Source organism: Raphanus sativus, chromosome 2 (genome assembly GCF_000801105.2).
Source record: "Raphanus sativus cultivar WK10039 chromosome 2, ASM80110v3, whole genome shotgun sequence".
Taxonomy (NCBI): Eukaryota; Viridiplantae; Streptophyta; class Magnoliopsida; order Brassicales; family Brassicaceae; genus Raphanus; species Raphanus sativus.
Window position 1 is genome coordinate 3,705,182 of NC_079512.1, and position 17,039 is coordinate 3,722,220.

The 17,039-nt window shown below is 31.5% G+C and overlaps 2 protein-coding genes across 2 annotated transcripts; both read right to left on the reverse strand.

Moving 5' to 3' along the window:
- Positions 1-2,979: 2,979 nt before the first annotated feature.
- On the reverse strand, positions 2,980-8,302 carry LOC108843576 (kinesin-like protein KIN-14Q). The gene is made up of 18 exons (XM_018616805.2): positions 8,142-8,302; positions 7,996-8,058; positions 7,801-7,929; positions 7,159-7,715; positions 6,883-7,054; positions 6,679-6,746; positions 6,383-6,593; positions 6,230-6,306; positions 6,055-6,154; positions 5,865-5,963; positions 5,596-5,772; positions 5,238-5,523; positions 4,894-5,055; positions 4,599-4,814; positions 4,465-4,502; positions 4,207-4,370; positions 3,992-4,117; positions 2,980-3,914 (listed from the first exon to the last, which is right to left on the reverse strand). Exons 1-18 carry the CDS (start codon positions 8,203-8,205, stop codon positions 3,156-3,158), a joined length of 3,468 nt encoding a protein of 1,155 aa, XP_018472307.1. The 5' UTR covers positions 8,206-8,302; the 3' UTR covers positions 2,980-3,155.
- A 3,801-nt stretch (positions 8,303-12,103) lies between these two features.
- Positions 12,104-12,800, reverse strand: LOC108840845 (uncharacterized). The gene has a single exon (XM_018613658.2). It carries the CDS (start codon positions 12,757-12,759, stop codon positions 12,349-12,351), a length of 411 nt encoding a protein of 136 aa, XP_018469160.1. The 5' UTR covers positions 12,760-12,800; the 3' UTR covers positions 12,104-12,348.
- Positions 12,801-17,039: the final 4,239 nt, after the last annotated feature.

The following is a 17,039-nucleotide window of genomic DNA, read 5'->3' on the forward strand; positions in this document are numbered from 1 at the left end:
TAACATACTAATATTGATGACTGGCTTAAAGTAAATTATGACATAGACATTAAATATTTATTGTTGATTTTTATTTTAGATAAGTTTTTCAAAATATGGTAATAACTTATATATCATCATATAATAATAATAAATAATATAACAACAAAAATAGAAATATAATAATAACTAAACTTTTGAAATATTATTTAGTTATATTTTTATAATTATATAAACTTTTATTACTAAAACAATTCTTCAAAAAACGATGCATTTAAAAAAATACTAGATTCGAACCCGCATATCCGTGCGGATGTTTGTATCAATTTAGTAATAAATTTAAATTTGTATGAAAATAAATAATTTTGTTATGTAAACTAAAGTTAATATTTAGATTTGAGTAACACAGAACCGAAACTTACTTTTAGAGCATTTTATTTTATATTTATATTTGCATAAAATTTTATTAATATTTTCATGTTTGGTGATATATACTTATTAGTTGATATTAATATTAATTAAATATTAATTTTTATTTAATATTGAGATAATTAACAATGAAGTAAACATAGAGGTGCAAAGTATATGAGGTCAATGAGACTAAATAAAGTTATAGAGATATCTTTATTTCACTTTTATATGTGTTTAAATAAAGTTATATATATATATATAATAAATCAATTATCAAATCTAGTAAATATATTTTAGAATCAAATTAAATAACAATTTATAAACTTTTCATTAAATATGATCAATAAGGGAAGTTGTTTAGATTTGTTAGCCACATAAGATGGTTTCATTGTTAATAGGAAGGATATGTTAATATTAATTCAGTTTATTAGGCTACTAATTAGATGGTCTACCTATGATTTTTTTATAGTAGATAAAATTGTACTTCTCTTTTCAAATTATAACATGTACATTTACATTTAATGTTGATTTGTATTTTTGATAAGTTTCTAAACTATGTTAATAACTCATAGATCATCATTAATATAGCAATACATAATATAATAGTATAAATAGAAATATAATATTATTTAGTTTTTTAAAATTTAATACTATTTTATAATTATATAATTATTATTAGTAAAAAATTCTTCAAAATTATACAGTTTTTCTAAATATAATTTTCTAATCCCAATACTATTAGTTTATTTTTAATATCAATAAATTTTAGAAATTTTATAGTTTTATATTTTGATAATTAAATACCTAAAAAAAATCTATAAATTTACAGAATTTGATTTAATATATTTTTTGAACAACTTGATTTAATATATTTAAACCAAAAGATATACATAAAGGAATATTTTCAAAATTGTAATTTTAAATATATACATATATTACTAAATATACATTTAATAAAAACTATTTATTTAATCTTAAGTTTTATATATGATTAAATTAAGATTATGTATTGTAAGCAAATAAGAAAATAAAAATTAACAAATTTTTTATTTTAAAATAAATTTTAAATTTTAAAACTTTTATTTCTGTATATGGTACAAGAAAACACCTAGTTATAAAAAAAATTGTTTTAACTTATTTCGGATAATTAGTTGTGGAGGGTGGTCCCTGCAAACATAATTGTGTTTATCTAAATGATCATCAATCCATATAAATACAAATGTTCTACAATTATTAAAGTTATTCAGAAATAACTAATTATCCCAAATAAGTTAAAACAAATATTTATCAGAGATAAGTTAATATTTATATGGACTAGTAATAGATGATTTTTTAGCTGACCCAGGTCTCTATTGTTTCCTTATTTTTGAATCTCTTACTAAGCAGTAAGTAAAGAGCGTGAATCTATGTCCTATGGTCAGTAATGTAGGACTAGGTCCAGAGAGATATTGCCTCTCTTTTGGTGAAAGTTTCATATATTCATTACATCATTTAAAAGAAAAAATTGAAGAATCAAAGTAAAAGTCGTTTGATAAGAAATAGAGCCCTTAAACAAAGAACTACATGTAGAAAGCCTCCGAGAAGCATGCACACTTATGTATAAAAATGATGTTAGGATTTCTTTCAGGTTTGTAGACAATAAAAGAGCACATGCCATTGATCTTCTTGTTTCTATATTTAATTTGAACAAAAAAGCTTTTTGATTTACTGCTCAATTTAGTCTTTCAAAACCACTTGTACATATATAAAATGCTTTCATCTTCCCTAAGAGGGAAACAGTTCGGTGCTTATGGTTTTGTCCTTGAGTAACCAGCTAACAACAGAGGAGAAATCTTTCCTGTCTGTATTAAAGATCCGTACATGATCGTGGCATCCATCAATGAGGATTTACTTGATAATAACAATATGAAAATGCTTTTACAAAAAAAAAAACAATATGAAAATGAACGTCTATAAGCAGGGCTGACTGATAATAACAATATTAAAATGTACATTTTAATAATAAATGTTTAATTTAAATCAATTATATTTTAAAGCATTTTTGCAAACATAAAATAGTTGGAATTAATTGGTAACTTTTATAAATATAAGATATTATTAACAATTATTAACTGTTTTGGAGTAAAAATGAAGAAAAACCTTACCCTATTTTGGAGTAAAATTTGGAGTAATACATTGGAGATTCTTTAAAATTCTCTAAACTGACACAGTATTTCAGAGTATGGGACCTGACGTGGAGGATCAGATAAACAAGGTAGTAGCAGATTGACAAGGATTTGGGATTCAGCTGTCTCCTTCTAGTGATAACAACGAAGTGTTAAGCTTCTTATTCATTCATGATGAATCCTCACTGTAACGACAACGAAAGGTCATTACAGAGAAACTCATACAAGAGATTCAATAGACAAAGAAGTAATGAGTCTATACAGACACAGAAGCATGTCAAAAGTAGCTTATGGTTTTTGACATAGCTTGTAGTTTTCGTGCATATTAGACTTCAACGCTCTGTTTCTTCTCGCCTAATCTGACATAAGCAATAACATAGCCCCTGCTCCTGTAAAGATTCCAACAGAACTGACCAAAACATAGTAATGAAAATCAACTAGACTCCCAAGAAAATCATTTCCAATATGTTAAGCTCATAAGGGCCAATCAAATCCATCTATACAGTAGGATCAAATCAAATCAACAAACGCACACATGAGGATTATAAAATATAATCATCCTCGAATAATTCTAACTGGATGAGAAGCTATCTCATAAGATCAAATCCATCTCTCTTTCTCCTTCTGTATCTGCTTCACTGGTGTCTCCTTTAAACCAGCCTTACGAACATTGGTTAGCAAAACTCTGTGAGCTAACCTTCCTCTGCTTCCTATAGATAACCTAACTTTCTCCATCCCTACATTAATACCAACTCTTCTCAACGGCTGCTGTCTCTGGCAAGGTTTCATTTGCATTCTCTTTTGCATGCTCCGTCTCAGTATGCTGCTCAGCATCTTCCCGTTACTCTTAAGCAGCTTGGGGCTGGTGCGTAGCACCTGGCTAGTGCCGCTCTTTTCATGAGGTCTTGACGGTGAAGTTGATGTGATTGGAAAGTATGGCGTTGGGGCAAGAGTACTCCTTCTTGGAGCTGGAGGTGGTAGAATACGTTTTGGACAAACGGAGAATCTCCTTGTGCTCTTGGATATTTGCAACCGCTCAGCCATTTCTGGATTGTTGTTCTCCTTCTCCATGAGGTCGTTGTGCTTGACGCTACCGTTAGGTAAAGTAGGTAGGTCATGGCTGCTGCTGGTGGTACTCGCTGAGAGTGGTGGTCGGGATAGATTCACGGTTTCTTTCGAAGTTGAGGTTTCGTTTGAGCTCTTGATGCTTCCCAACGGTATGGTTGCAAGTGGTGGTCTCTTTGATGGGTTGTTTTCATCTCCGTAAGGTTGTTTCATCTGCTGCTCAGCAATCTTGGTCTCTACATGTTGACGAGCCAGCTTTCTCTCTACCAGCAGTTGCAATTCGAGTTCTTTAACCTAGCAAAGTGATATATGATGGTTTCAACCAAAATGAAAATGTTTGTTCGTGTGGTTATGTTGAGTATTGTTTTTACCTTGTCTTGAAGGGCTTTGTTCTTTGTGTCTCGTTCCCTAACCTTTGCTTCTAAACCGAGCATCGTTTCCTCCATTTTCCTCATCTGTTCGTCTTTTACTTTCATATCTTGCTTCCATTTTTCAGCCTAAAAGGTTAACACAACCCATTTCAACACTTGAATGATTCGATATACATGAACACATGTGGATATGCCAACTTGAATGTCTAGCTTACCATTTGCTTGTATTTCAAGAGTTCAGTATTGTCTAGCTGCTTCTTTGCAGGCCCCAACTCTATACCTCTAACTCTGCTAGCAAAATTCAATGAGCATAGTGTTTCGCTGTTGTCTTTCTCATTGGGACTGATTTGTACAAACATGAGGGTCTTCGAATCTCCTCCTGTTACATTCCAGTCAAAAGAAATTATCATAAGCACGATAACATTTGTAAGCAAAGAAAGTGCTGCAGCTTTGAAAAAAAAAGTTAAAAGTACCTAAAGAATCCTGAAGTAAGTGAGTGAGTTTTGAATTTCTGCACAGGCAATGCAAACAAAACGTCAAGTTAGATGGAAGAAAATGGTGACTGTAGTAACCTTGTTCAATAAAAAAAAAGATGTATCATATTGACCTGAAAGGAATGTGAGAGCTTTTATTGGCAAGAGCATATATCACGTCACCAAGAGCTGATAATGATTTGTTGATGCTTTGGGTCTCCTTGAGCCGTTCTCCTTGCACTTCTGTCTTCGCAACCCGTTCACTTCCTGCTAAATCAACTAACCATAGTTTGCTTTTTGTGCATTCTCCAGTTAACAAATTCTCCCCTTTTACCATCACGCAGTGAATACTGTGCAAAGAAAAGAAACTATACTTAGATAGCTGATCACCAGAAACATTTTCTGAAAAAGGAGACTTGAGCTACAAACCAGTGAGATCGGCTGCTGTGCTCATTAGCCGTCGTTTTCCCAACAGCCCTTGCACTACTTCCTGTTTTCAACACGTCCCATACCTCCTCTATGCTTGTCACGCGTGCTTCAACCAATCCTGGTACGTGGTGGTTTCCTTCATTCACTTGCCTAATCTCAAATCTGCAAAGAACAAGATTTGAATTTCTGTAAAAAAGCTGTCGAACCAAACAAAAACCATTCAGCCAAGTTTTAGTTCAAACACAGTATAAAAAATTACTTGTAATCCTTACAGAAACACCAAGTTATAATCAACGAGTCTAAAGAACTATGGAGCTTGCATGCTATCTACAAATCTTGTTTACCTTTTTGCTGCAGATGCATTTTGTGAAGCAGGGACCAACAAATCTCTTATTTGCTCGTTGTAAACTTCCAAGACACTGACCGAAATCTCATAACTGTAGCGGTTTTCTCGTTCTTTAGTTATCTCAAACAGATTCTTTAGTGTTCTATAATTCACACCACGGTTGTCTGGAGTTCCTTCCATGGTAAAGGTTTTCCCAGTACCAGTCTGGCCATAGGCGAAGATGCAAACGTTATATCCATCAATAACTGACGTAGCAAAAGGAGCAGTATCTTCGAAAACATCAGCTGTAAAAAGAACAAGAAATAACAGGTTGTTAGATGATGCAAGGGAAGTAGGAAAGGGTGTGATGGGATCACCTTGGGAAGCGTTAGGACCAAAAACAGAATCGAACTTGAAGCTTTTTTTGGGAAACCCATTTGACATGACTATGACCTCTCCATTCTTGGTAGACTCAACATCAATTCCCATTGATGCTCCTGCTTCAATTTCTTCAAAGTTTAGGGGCCGACACCTGCAAAAGACTCTGATGTTTCCTGGAGAAAAAAAATGATCACTGTAAGATGTTAGGCTGCCATTGGTAGCCAATGAAGTCCCTCTAGAAGTTATATTGGATACAAACACAAACCTTTAAGCTCTAGTATCTTGTTGTATAGTTCCTTCCTCTCTTTTTCTCCAGCTACAAATTTGGCTTTGAGATTTTCATGCAATTCTGCGTCCTGCATTACTGTTGAGAACAAATTGCAACTGATCGATTTCCCAGAAACACAAAATCTTTGCAGTGCTAGTGGTATGTACAAATGAAGACCAGGACTCACCTCTGGACTGAATGTGAGAGCTGAACTCGTTTATATCTTGGACTAGCAATTTGTAGGTTGATGCCTCCTCCAACAGCTTAATTTGCTCCATTTTCATAATCTATGAATCCAAATTCGGTTATATGAGGCGTAAGAGTTTCCAGTTTCTGATAGTATCTTAAGTTGCTGATGGTACCTTCAGTTTTCTTGTTAAATCTCTTAGTGAAGAGAACCATCTGCTCTTTTCTTTGACTTGTCCCTCCACAGCAAAGGCTAGATATAAAAAAGTACTGAAATGTTTTCACGCTTGCAATGAAAGATTTAAGCAAAAGGAGAGGCATGTACATACCCAACGAACCAACATGCATTGACTTGCGCATTAGCTCATTTTGAAGCTCACGGAGAGAATTCAATGCTTCTTTGCATTCTCTACTCTTTCTTTCATTCTCTTGTTTAAGTTGGTCAACCATTCTCTTCATATCTGCAATCTCTTTCTTCTGCTGCTCGCAGTCATTACTCATCTCGTGGATCTCTTCTTCCGTCCTGCAGTCTACATTTTCCTGAAAAACAGTATGACACTTTAATAATCTGCAAACTATATTAAACTAAACTAGAAACATCAAGCTTGTGCAAGATATCTCTCACTTGAGGTGGCAGAAACATAACAGTGTCAGTTTTTCCTTTCATTGCTAGCATTCCAGTGTCTTCAACATCTGAAAAAGAAAAAAAAAATTAGTTCACTAATTTTAAACCACCATATAGAAACCATATATTTCACATGAGAGATGAAGAAACCAAAAAAAAAGTAAAAATTCTTGTAGAAGACACAGAGGTTAGAAAGCAACATACAAGTACTTGTTGCCTCCTTCCTAATAGAAATGCCAGATAGAATTGCTGTTCCTGTCACTCCTTCTAACCGTATAGATAGCTCTCCTTCAAGACCAACGAGCATCCTTATATCAGCTATCACAAGAGGTGTATTTGCTCCTACATGCGAAAACAAATCAAGACCAGATATAACCTGCACATTTTCCAGTCAAACACAACCAAATCATTATCAATAAATAATGTGATGAAATCAGAACACAAAGAAACACTCAACGCAGCAACGATGGGTGGCCTTGCCTTTGCTTCTTGAATAAATACATCGAAAACTCTAACTCCGGCAGGACCGTCAGTGAACTCGATTTCAGCAAAACACAGGTCGATGAAGTAGTCTCCAGGAACCAAGGACTGGAACTTGTAAGCGAAATTACCAACCCGAGCTGTCTGATACAAGAAAACCCCATCTTCATTGCCAACGACAGCATCAGTGGTGAAAGTTTCACCTCCCCTGAAAAACTCATCCTTCAAGAAAGTCACATCATCCAAAGTCACATCCATTGTTGTAGAACCCGAGTTAATACTCATCACAGGTGTTGTACTCTCCCTGTAGTCCCCAGGCGGTGAAGGTAACTCAAAGGAAGACGCAGGAGACAACTCAAATCCAAAGGTTTGATTAATAGCTGAGAACTTCACAGACGGAGTTCTACGGCGGCCGATTCCATTCTCTAGAGAAAGCTCAGTGGAGAATCTGAGTTTCTTAGCAACGTCTGGAGAATCTTGATAGCTAGGTATATCAGGTGAACCGCCGCAGTTGACTAGATCTGGAGATGCTAGAGGAAACGCTAACACGAGTTTTCCTGAATGAAACACACAACACAGTCATATATATTAGACTCCGATGAGTTTATTGATAATGAAAATTGAAAAAAAGGTTTTCAGTACCATCTAAACCTATGAGATCACTAGATTGCTCCGATCCAATCAATCCTGGGCTTGATTGCTCAACATTTAACACTATGGGATCACTAGATTGATCCGATTCCATCAATCCTGGGCTTGATTGCTCAACATCTAGAAACCAAATCCAGATTCAGTAAATCTTTGATTGAGAGAGATTCCGTATAGATAAGGAGGTACCGTTTTCAACGAGATCCGCCATTGTCATAGTCAGTGAGTTCGATACTGTAGCAGCTTCCTCAGCTGCTTATGAAACAAAATCACGAATCAAGCAGAGTGAGCGAAACTCTTCAATTGAGATCGAAAAAATAAAAAAAAAAACTCACCGCGAGAGAAGCTAGCATCGGTTGCGAGAAGTGGATCGTGACATTGATCGTAGCAATCCTCCATCGAGATCAGCAGAGAGAGTGAAGAAGAGCAAAGAGTTTTCAAATCGTCGAAGAGGGAGAGGAATGTTTTTGTTGTGGTTTAGGAAAGAATCTTTTTCTCGTCCTTACGGTTATCTTTAACGTTATTTTATTAGACGACCGTTTGATTCGTTTTACCACTTTGAAATTTTGAAATTGTTTCTCGGGCAGACGGGCAGTGGTTGACCTCTTTTTACGGGCTGACACGTGGCTTTTTTAACGGAGTCATTTTTTCTTTGTGCACCACAGAATCCAAAGCCAAAAAATTTAGATAACAACGAGTAAAGACAATATTAGCAGTTTGAGCACCAACACGCAGTACATCTAGTTTTATTTGCTTTTCAGTCATTCTTCTAAAACTAATAAATTGAACACGGAGTACATCTGGTTTTATGATGGTCACTGGTTGGACTCTATTACTTCCGGAAAGAGCAACCAAATTGCCTCCCCACTTCACGGCATATCTCAGGATCTGACTGGTGACTAATATAAAACATTAGGAAAAATAGAAAAGAAATGAAAAGAAATAAAATTGCAGGAATTGTGAGAAATGATTATTCCTAATCAAATTTAAAAAAAGAACAAATTTGTTCTATTTTTCAACAATAAAAGGAATGAGAAGGAATAAAAAGAAAAATATATTCCTTATAAATGGTAATATTTTTTAAAAATGTAATCTTGATTCTTTTGATCACCAGTTAGATCCACTGTTTTGGGCAATGTACAATTTCTTACATGTATTTCAAATCAAATTGTCTTCAAACTGTAAAGATAATTGATGATGAAGAATTTTGGGCATTTTTTAATTTTAGAATGGGATGAAATTAATCATATCACTTCCTTGTTTACTACTTCTTTTCTTTCTTTCTTTCAAGTTTTTAATAGTCAGATGGATCTCTTTGCAAAAAGAGTTTGTAGGCAGCTTTATATTTTTCTCATGTAAACATTATAATCTCCCATGGCTTGCTCTTCAGGCTAACTTATGCTGAGTTGGCCAAAATAATAATAACTAGATTTTGACCCGCGCTTTGAAAGCGCGGAATATTTTACGATAAAAAATTTCACTAATAACCTAACAAATATTTTGGTAATTTTTAAAGAGTGTGTATTTAAAATATTTTTGCATTTAAATCAATGTTTTTAAATTCAACCTGATTGTGATTATATCCGTTAATCCGGATATCTGACAATTCAATTTTGGTTTTTAAAATATTCATATTAAAAAAATCACTAAACCTCGAGACTAACCGATTGAACTGATGGATGACTGATGGATGACCGATATGTAATCTTATAATCCAAATTTTAAAGTTCATTATTTTGCAATTTATGAAATTATGACGTTTCTACAAAATTTTAAAGAGAAAATGATAGATATAAAATAACTAAGATTAATTATTGTATTATCTGGAAACATTGATAGTATTATAAAAATATATATTGTTTGGAACATTGATAATAGTATAAAAAATAAGTATATTGTTTGGAAACATGGATAGTAGTATAAAGAAAATAACATTAGTGATTTAATGTAGGTTTAATTATAAAATATAAAGGTGTATAAAGAAAATAACATTCGTGAAGAACCTCAAGCCCAAATGCATATATAATAGTTTCTTTTCTTTAACAAAAAGTAAAGTATAAAATCATTTTACAAAATAGACTTTGCTTTTGAAGGATTTTCATAATTGTTAAGATTAATTTTGTTCTCTTTTAATCAATATAAAAGAGTGAATGAGAAGGAATTTTATATATTAGTACTAATTAAATCTTAGAAGCCATAATAGCAAGGGACATCAAGAATCTGAGAACGGTTATTGAAAGTCGTAAACCGAAGTGGCAAGGAGAGTATAAACCAAAATTAGATTGGTCATATTGAAACAAATGCCTTCTACAAATCGCAAATCTCACGGCATATCTTACACTAGTGAAGAAAAAGTTATATTGTAGAAATTGTGATTTCTTTATTATTAAAAAGGCTAAATGTACCGTTACAACGTTGAAAAGTGTTAAAATTTTGAGATGATCCATTTCTAGAAATTGAAAAGCATTTGCTTTGTCTTTCTTTAGTCGACAATGCCATATAAGCTCCAGTAAATGCACTGATTCTCTTAGCATGAGGGTCGCACCTAGGTTGTTTAAGTAGTTTTCAGCCACGACCAAAGCCTTTAGTCATGCCAAAAGGATGTATAGATGTCGGGAGAAGTGAATTATACAACAACTGCAAACATACCAGTAATGTTACCAATGTATCTGAGTATCCCATGAAACAAGACTAGACAAGGCTGGTCTCCTTAATAGACTAGTAGGTATATTTTGAGTTTCATTTGTTTTGAAAAAAGATTCGTTTATCTTATTTTATATGCATATTCTATTAAACGCACTTGGTTGGCTCAAATTTATTGTGTTTGAATCTGTACGTACTTGATTGACAATGCTAAACTATAGTTTAATGGGGATTATAGTTCTGCAGTTGAATATAATATAACCATAAAGCTAACTAATGATCGCCGATGAGTTGAATAAATATATACTAATGTTCAAAGAATTTTCACGGGACTGCATCGGTGATCAATATAGTATCTTCAAAGTTCCAAGACGGGCAATGCGTAGACATCTATCTGTAAATGATTGCATGCATCAAACATTACTGGTACGGCTTAATCAAAATTTTGAACAGCTGTATGTAATATGAAGTGAATCATATGGTAATGGTATAGAACACGTCTTCGTCCTCTTACCGTACATTCTCTCTGGCTATCATATCATGGCTCTTAATTATTTATTGGGCATTCTTTTATTGTTCTTAATTAAAACATATCATACATTATACATATGCGCATTAAAAAAAATGAAACGTGAAAATAATAATAAAAAGTTCAACTGTTGTCCTGACATTTACCTACCTAATTGCCTAAGTGTTTTGATCATAAGATGGCATCCAAATATATATAGACTAAATTGATGCTTTATTGACCAAGAACGTCTGGCTCAAATTTCGTACAGTGTAATTCAATAACAAGAGCATCTTTTTTTTTGGTTTTTAAAACCAAAAAAATTAAATTCGGATCAATGATGATACAAGCCTAACTCCCGAGTGGAGGTACAGCCCACGGATAGATCTTCTCCTGGGCATTCAAATGAGTCGAAATAAATAACTCATATCTTTGTGGCCGGTGGGGTTTGAACCCAGGTTCGTCTTATTGGATTTCTCAATTCCCTTAAATACTACTAGGCCACTACTATTGGTTAATAACAAAAGCATCTTCAACCCTATATATGGAGTAATAATTTTATTTATTTATTCATGACTATATTTTCTATTTTATTTTGTATTGAATTTGGAGATGCTCTTAAACTTAAACTTCAAAAAGACATTGAATCACACTACATACAAAAATTGTTACGGTTTTCTTTTCGTTATTTTTTTTGTAACAACAAAAAAGCTTGTTGTCGGGTGTTTTCTTTTTATTATTACATTAAACGTTGGCAAAAATAACCAACTTTCTATATATTTCGAGAATTAATTTAGGTTTCGAACTAACAGCTATCTTGGTTTTAAAAAATTTGATGTGTGAGTGAGATACACAAACTATATACTATTCAGTAATGTATTTTGAAAAAAAAAATGATTCTATTAAAATTGGTGGAAAAGTGCAGAAAATCTTTTTTTTTTATTAAAAGTTTGGAGCCGTGTTTCCTTTTTCGGGTTTCTATCTCCGAAAAGCTACCGGCTTTGGATTCCAGTTTGTATCTCATTTCGATAATAGTGAGATTTAATCGAACTCCTAAACAAAAATAAAACTATTCTTGCTTGTGGGATTACATAATCTGGTGAAAACATATGCACAATCACCACCGACGTAGATTACAACCGAGACTTGTGAATTGTGATGTATCATTAATAAAGAAACAAATGATCTTTCACTTCCTTTATATTGGTTACAACAAATATTTTAAAATATATAATTTTTTTTTTTTGGTCTAAAAAAATATAATTTTGTAGGTAGAAAAAATCTTATGCAATTTGACTGCTTTTCTGCATGTCCTGAGTGACCAAGAACGAATGCATAAAAGGAATTATATATTCAGTAGTGTGAATAAAAAGCTTCCAGATATTAAAGAACTAATCTACGATGGATCCGAGCAATAATCTGAACAAAAAGCTATGTTTCTTCCCATCCTTCTTCTTCTCTCTGTACCGATATTGCAATGGAGACGAACAAGAGACCGAAGAAGAAGAATAATAAGACAAGACCGATGTGGAAGATGATGTTGATGAGCAGTAAGAAGACGCCGTTGGAGCTGCGTTCTTAGTGTAGCTGTTGTACTCTAGAGATACCTTAGATAGCCTCTCAGCGAGACATAAGGAACAGATTCCAGGAGACTGTCTATGTTTCGTGTGCTTCTTGCATGAGAACTTATTGTCTGAAATGGAATTGGGATTGGAATTTGATCTCTTTTCTTGAGGGTTCTTTGATTTCATTGCTCTTCTTGTTCTTCTTGATCCACCGGCGATGAGGAAGATGTTTTCCATTTTATTTTATTTTTTCTTGTCATTTATGTTTTGCCGTCTCGTAATTGTATTTATAGGTGCTTTGTGTAGTTAATGCAAAGCTGGTTTTGATATTCCATGATGGTTCCGAGATGCTTCTCTCTTTTTTTTTCTTAAATCTTTCACATTTTTAAAGAGGCAACAAAACTAAAGATTAAAAAGATATGTTTTTGCAAAATAAATGTAGAATGGGCCTTCATCTTATAAATCTCTCTTTCATAATATAAATTTTTTAAAATCATTAATTTTCACTAAGTATTTATTATAGATTAAAAATAAATCGATAGTATAAAAAGGACATAATTTAGTTTTTGTTTCTAAATGGTAAATATCATAAAAATGAAAATTGAGATTTACAGACAAAGTAGATCTAAGTTATGTTATTACCTTGTCAACAAAAGATAAAAAAACAAGGGAATAACAAAACAGCAGATGAAGAGATCCTTGAATCAGTGCATCCACTTAGCCAATAAACAAAGTAGTTCTATGTTTTCTTTTTGCTAAATGATAAATATCATAAATATGCATTCACTTAGACATAATTTAGTTAGTTATACATTTTGGATGTTAATCACACATTATCCAATATAATTTTTTGTAGAAATACAAAATAGCTTATATTATTTTGATTGCTTACATTATAAAACAGTAAAGTACTTTTCTTTGCTTTTGTCTAAAATTCATATAAACAGTAATGCCATTAATACAAAACCGATCAGACGCTCTCTGATATTTGTTTTTAACTAGTGACAAAATAGTAACGATACACTAATACAATGCTTATAATCAAAATTAATTAACACATCATCAGTGTTTAGAATTTATTCAAACTTAGGATAAGTAGAGTTTTTGTTAGTATATGTGAATGAAAAAAGGTTTTGGTTAAGCAGAAGATGCAAACATTATTAATTCTGACCAAACTTTTTGTTATATTGATGATAATATTTGATATTAGTTAGTTTGGTTTAGTAATGAGATGGACGGCTTAGATACATTAAGAGATCCGGTGGGTCCATGAAAGTTGGTGAGTCGGTGTGCCGATTATCTCGGGGGCCTTTATAGGTTATAGCTAAAAATGTGTTCCGATGTCAAAGTATCTATCTGTCTGTGTCTCTTTCGCCGTGTCGAGACTGTCAACTCGTGACACTTGTCAGTCCATTATTCTTCAGACGATCGTTCGTGATATCAAGCCCATGTTAATTTTATTTCAAGTATTCACACTCCTAAATATGTTACTAGAAAAGTCGTCTCCAAAAGTTACAATATATTAAAGACCGATTGATTACAGACAGATCTGTGAGATAGCAATGGTATTAGATCTTAAATGCGTAAAATTGCATATTTTCATCTGATGAGAATAATGATTCAAGATATACAAAATAAAATACATAATCTCTGAACTAGCGGAAAAACTGTAAATTTCGAGAATACATAATTTCAAAAAAAAAAAAGCTAAAACAACTTTCAATTGTATAAACGTGAATATACTGTCCCGTAATCGGCATGCTCCACCGATCCCTCCAGAATCAGTTCATAACTGTCAATTGTGTAAACGTGAATATATTGGGCCACCTCACAAGAACAGATAATTTGTAATAAGAGCATCCACATTGAAAAAATAGAAAGAGCAGCTCTCAAAATTATGATATTAATATTTTGTTATACAAATTAGTTATTGAATTATTTTTAATGAATAAATAAAAATGATCTAATAGATTTATCATTTATGACATCTAGACACTGCACATTAGAGGTTTGGGCGTTCGGGTCTTCGGGTCGGGTTCGGGTCTAAACATTTTTAGACCCAACAGGTATTTCTAAATTTTCGGTTCGGGTCGATTCTTGATTGAGTCCGGGTCGGTTTGTGTCTATAACTAAAATACTTATAAAATAGCCATAATTTTTCGGACCGGTTATTTAAGATCTAAAAGACAAAAAAATACACAAATTTAATCAAAAGTCAAAATATGTCATATATATCTAAAATCTTTCAAAATAACTTAAAATAAACTATTAAAACTAAAAATAAAAATAAAATTTTGAATCTATTTTTTATACTCTACTGAACATTATATATCTTATGTTTCTTACACGTTTTGTATCTCACAAACATAAATATACAATTCTCAAATATTGTTCATAACAGTCATGGCATGGCATGAACATTAAAACTACAATTACATAATATTTTCATATTCCTATGTTACTAATACTATTCATAATCATAGCCAAAAAATAATGTGTTCATTTTATCAAGTAATTATTTTTAAATTTCAACAAACTTATATTTTTAATATTTTATCTTTCTTGCAAATAAAAGTCTAAGCACTTTGAGAATATAGATACTTTAAATTTGTAATATTACCTTTTTAGAATTTAATATCTTTTACCATTATATAAATTAAATTAAAATATTTAATGTTTTAACGGATTTTCATTGAAACCATTTATTACATGCGACTTTACTGCGGATATTCTATTAATATGTTTACATAAACATATTTAATTAAATATACAAAAACTATTGAGAATACTAATATTTTTCAAACATTTTTTCAGTTTTTTTTGCTTTCCAACTTTTAAAATAACTTTTAGCAAACAAGTTTTAAGAAATTAAATTAATAGCTTTAAGAAAAATATATTTCAAATATATTTTCTAAATTTGAAGTGAGTTTTGTAATTTTCATTCAAAATATTTTTAAAAATATCTAAATGGGTCTAAATAGAAAAATATAACTACCGTGGATCTAAATAGGCGATAATAAAATCTTAAAATTAAATGGATGTAAATGGTTTGAGATTTAAATAGAATGGATCTGATGAAAAAAATAGAAAGGATCCTAAATGAGACGGAATCACCTATTTTAACATCACTAACAAAGCATTTTCTGTTTTTATTAGATATTTATCAAGTAAAATTTCCAGCTTTAACCTCATATCCAAATCTAATGTAGCCTAGGGTACAATTAAGTAGAAGATATATATTAGGAACATAAATCACACAAATATGGATTATCACATATATGTTCCAAAAAAATTGGATTTTATTCCACATTTTTTATTGTTCATTACTCCACATAAATAATATTGTGCATGTTGATATTATACCAATTAAAATTATACTTATGTTTACTATAAAATTCTAGCTGTTCATACTAATTTTACAAGTTATTTCTGATATCAATAGTTCATTTTTCCCTCTAAATTATATTTCTTGCGCTAAACTAGTTGCTAGTATGAAGAACTTTATGCAGTTAATCTCTAAGGTTTTCTTTTTATTCGTACTGCTGGCCGGGCCAGGTAAGTTTCATATTACTAATTTATATATATGTAACCAAATCTAGTAATATATATATATAATATATATATATATATATATATATATATATATATATATACACTAATATATATGCTATACTATTATATTTTTTATTCTTTTGTTTGATATAGTACAATGGCTTGCATGCATATACTAAATGTAAAATTGTAACTAAATGTTATTAATATAATTTCATTTACAGCTTCATTTAATACTTTATAATATATTTATGTGTACAAAAAATATACGATAGAATATTTAAATTCCATCTTTTACATAAAAGCGTAATATATAATAAAATTGTAGTCATAAAATTGAACACTTGTGATGAACACATAGCTTTTGGTTATAAAAGTTATTAGGTTAGTTAAAATATATTTTTTGTAGTTATCATTTTTTTTGTAGTTCATGATTACATTTATGGCTATTAATTTGTATTCTTACTAAATATTTTTTATAGGTATGAAAATGGTTCAAGGACAACAAATGTGCGAAGCAAATAGCGCAGATTTAGGGGAATGTGTTTGAGATGGAGGAATTGCAAACAAGTATGTATCAGTGAAATTTTCCTGATGGTCGATGCGAGGGATTTATCCGAAAATGCGTTTGCAGAAAGCCTTGCTTTTTGAATTAAAAGTTATTTTAATTAGTTAAAGAAAAAGCTAATAAATAAAGTCACTATTAGTTTGATTTATAAAATATCAGAATGCATGTCATGTACCAAAATCTGAATTCTAAGATATGATTAGTTGCCTTGATCAATAATCGCATATATATTTATTTTCTCCAATTATAAATTATTAGAAATAATATAATTTAAAAAATCTAACACGAGAATCTTTCTTCATCATCAGTTAAGATATTCACATGATTTTTATTCATTATAAAGAAAATAAGAGAAACTGAGAGATGGTTGATAAGATTGTACAACAAAATGGTAGTT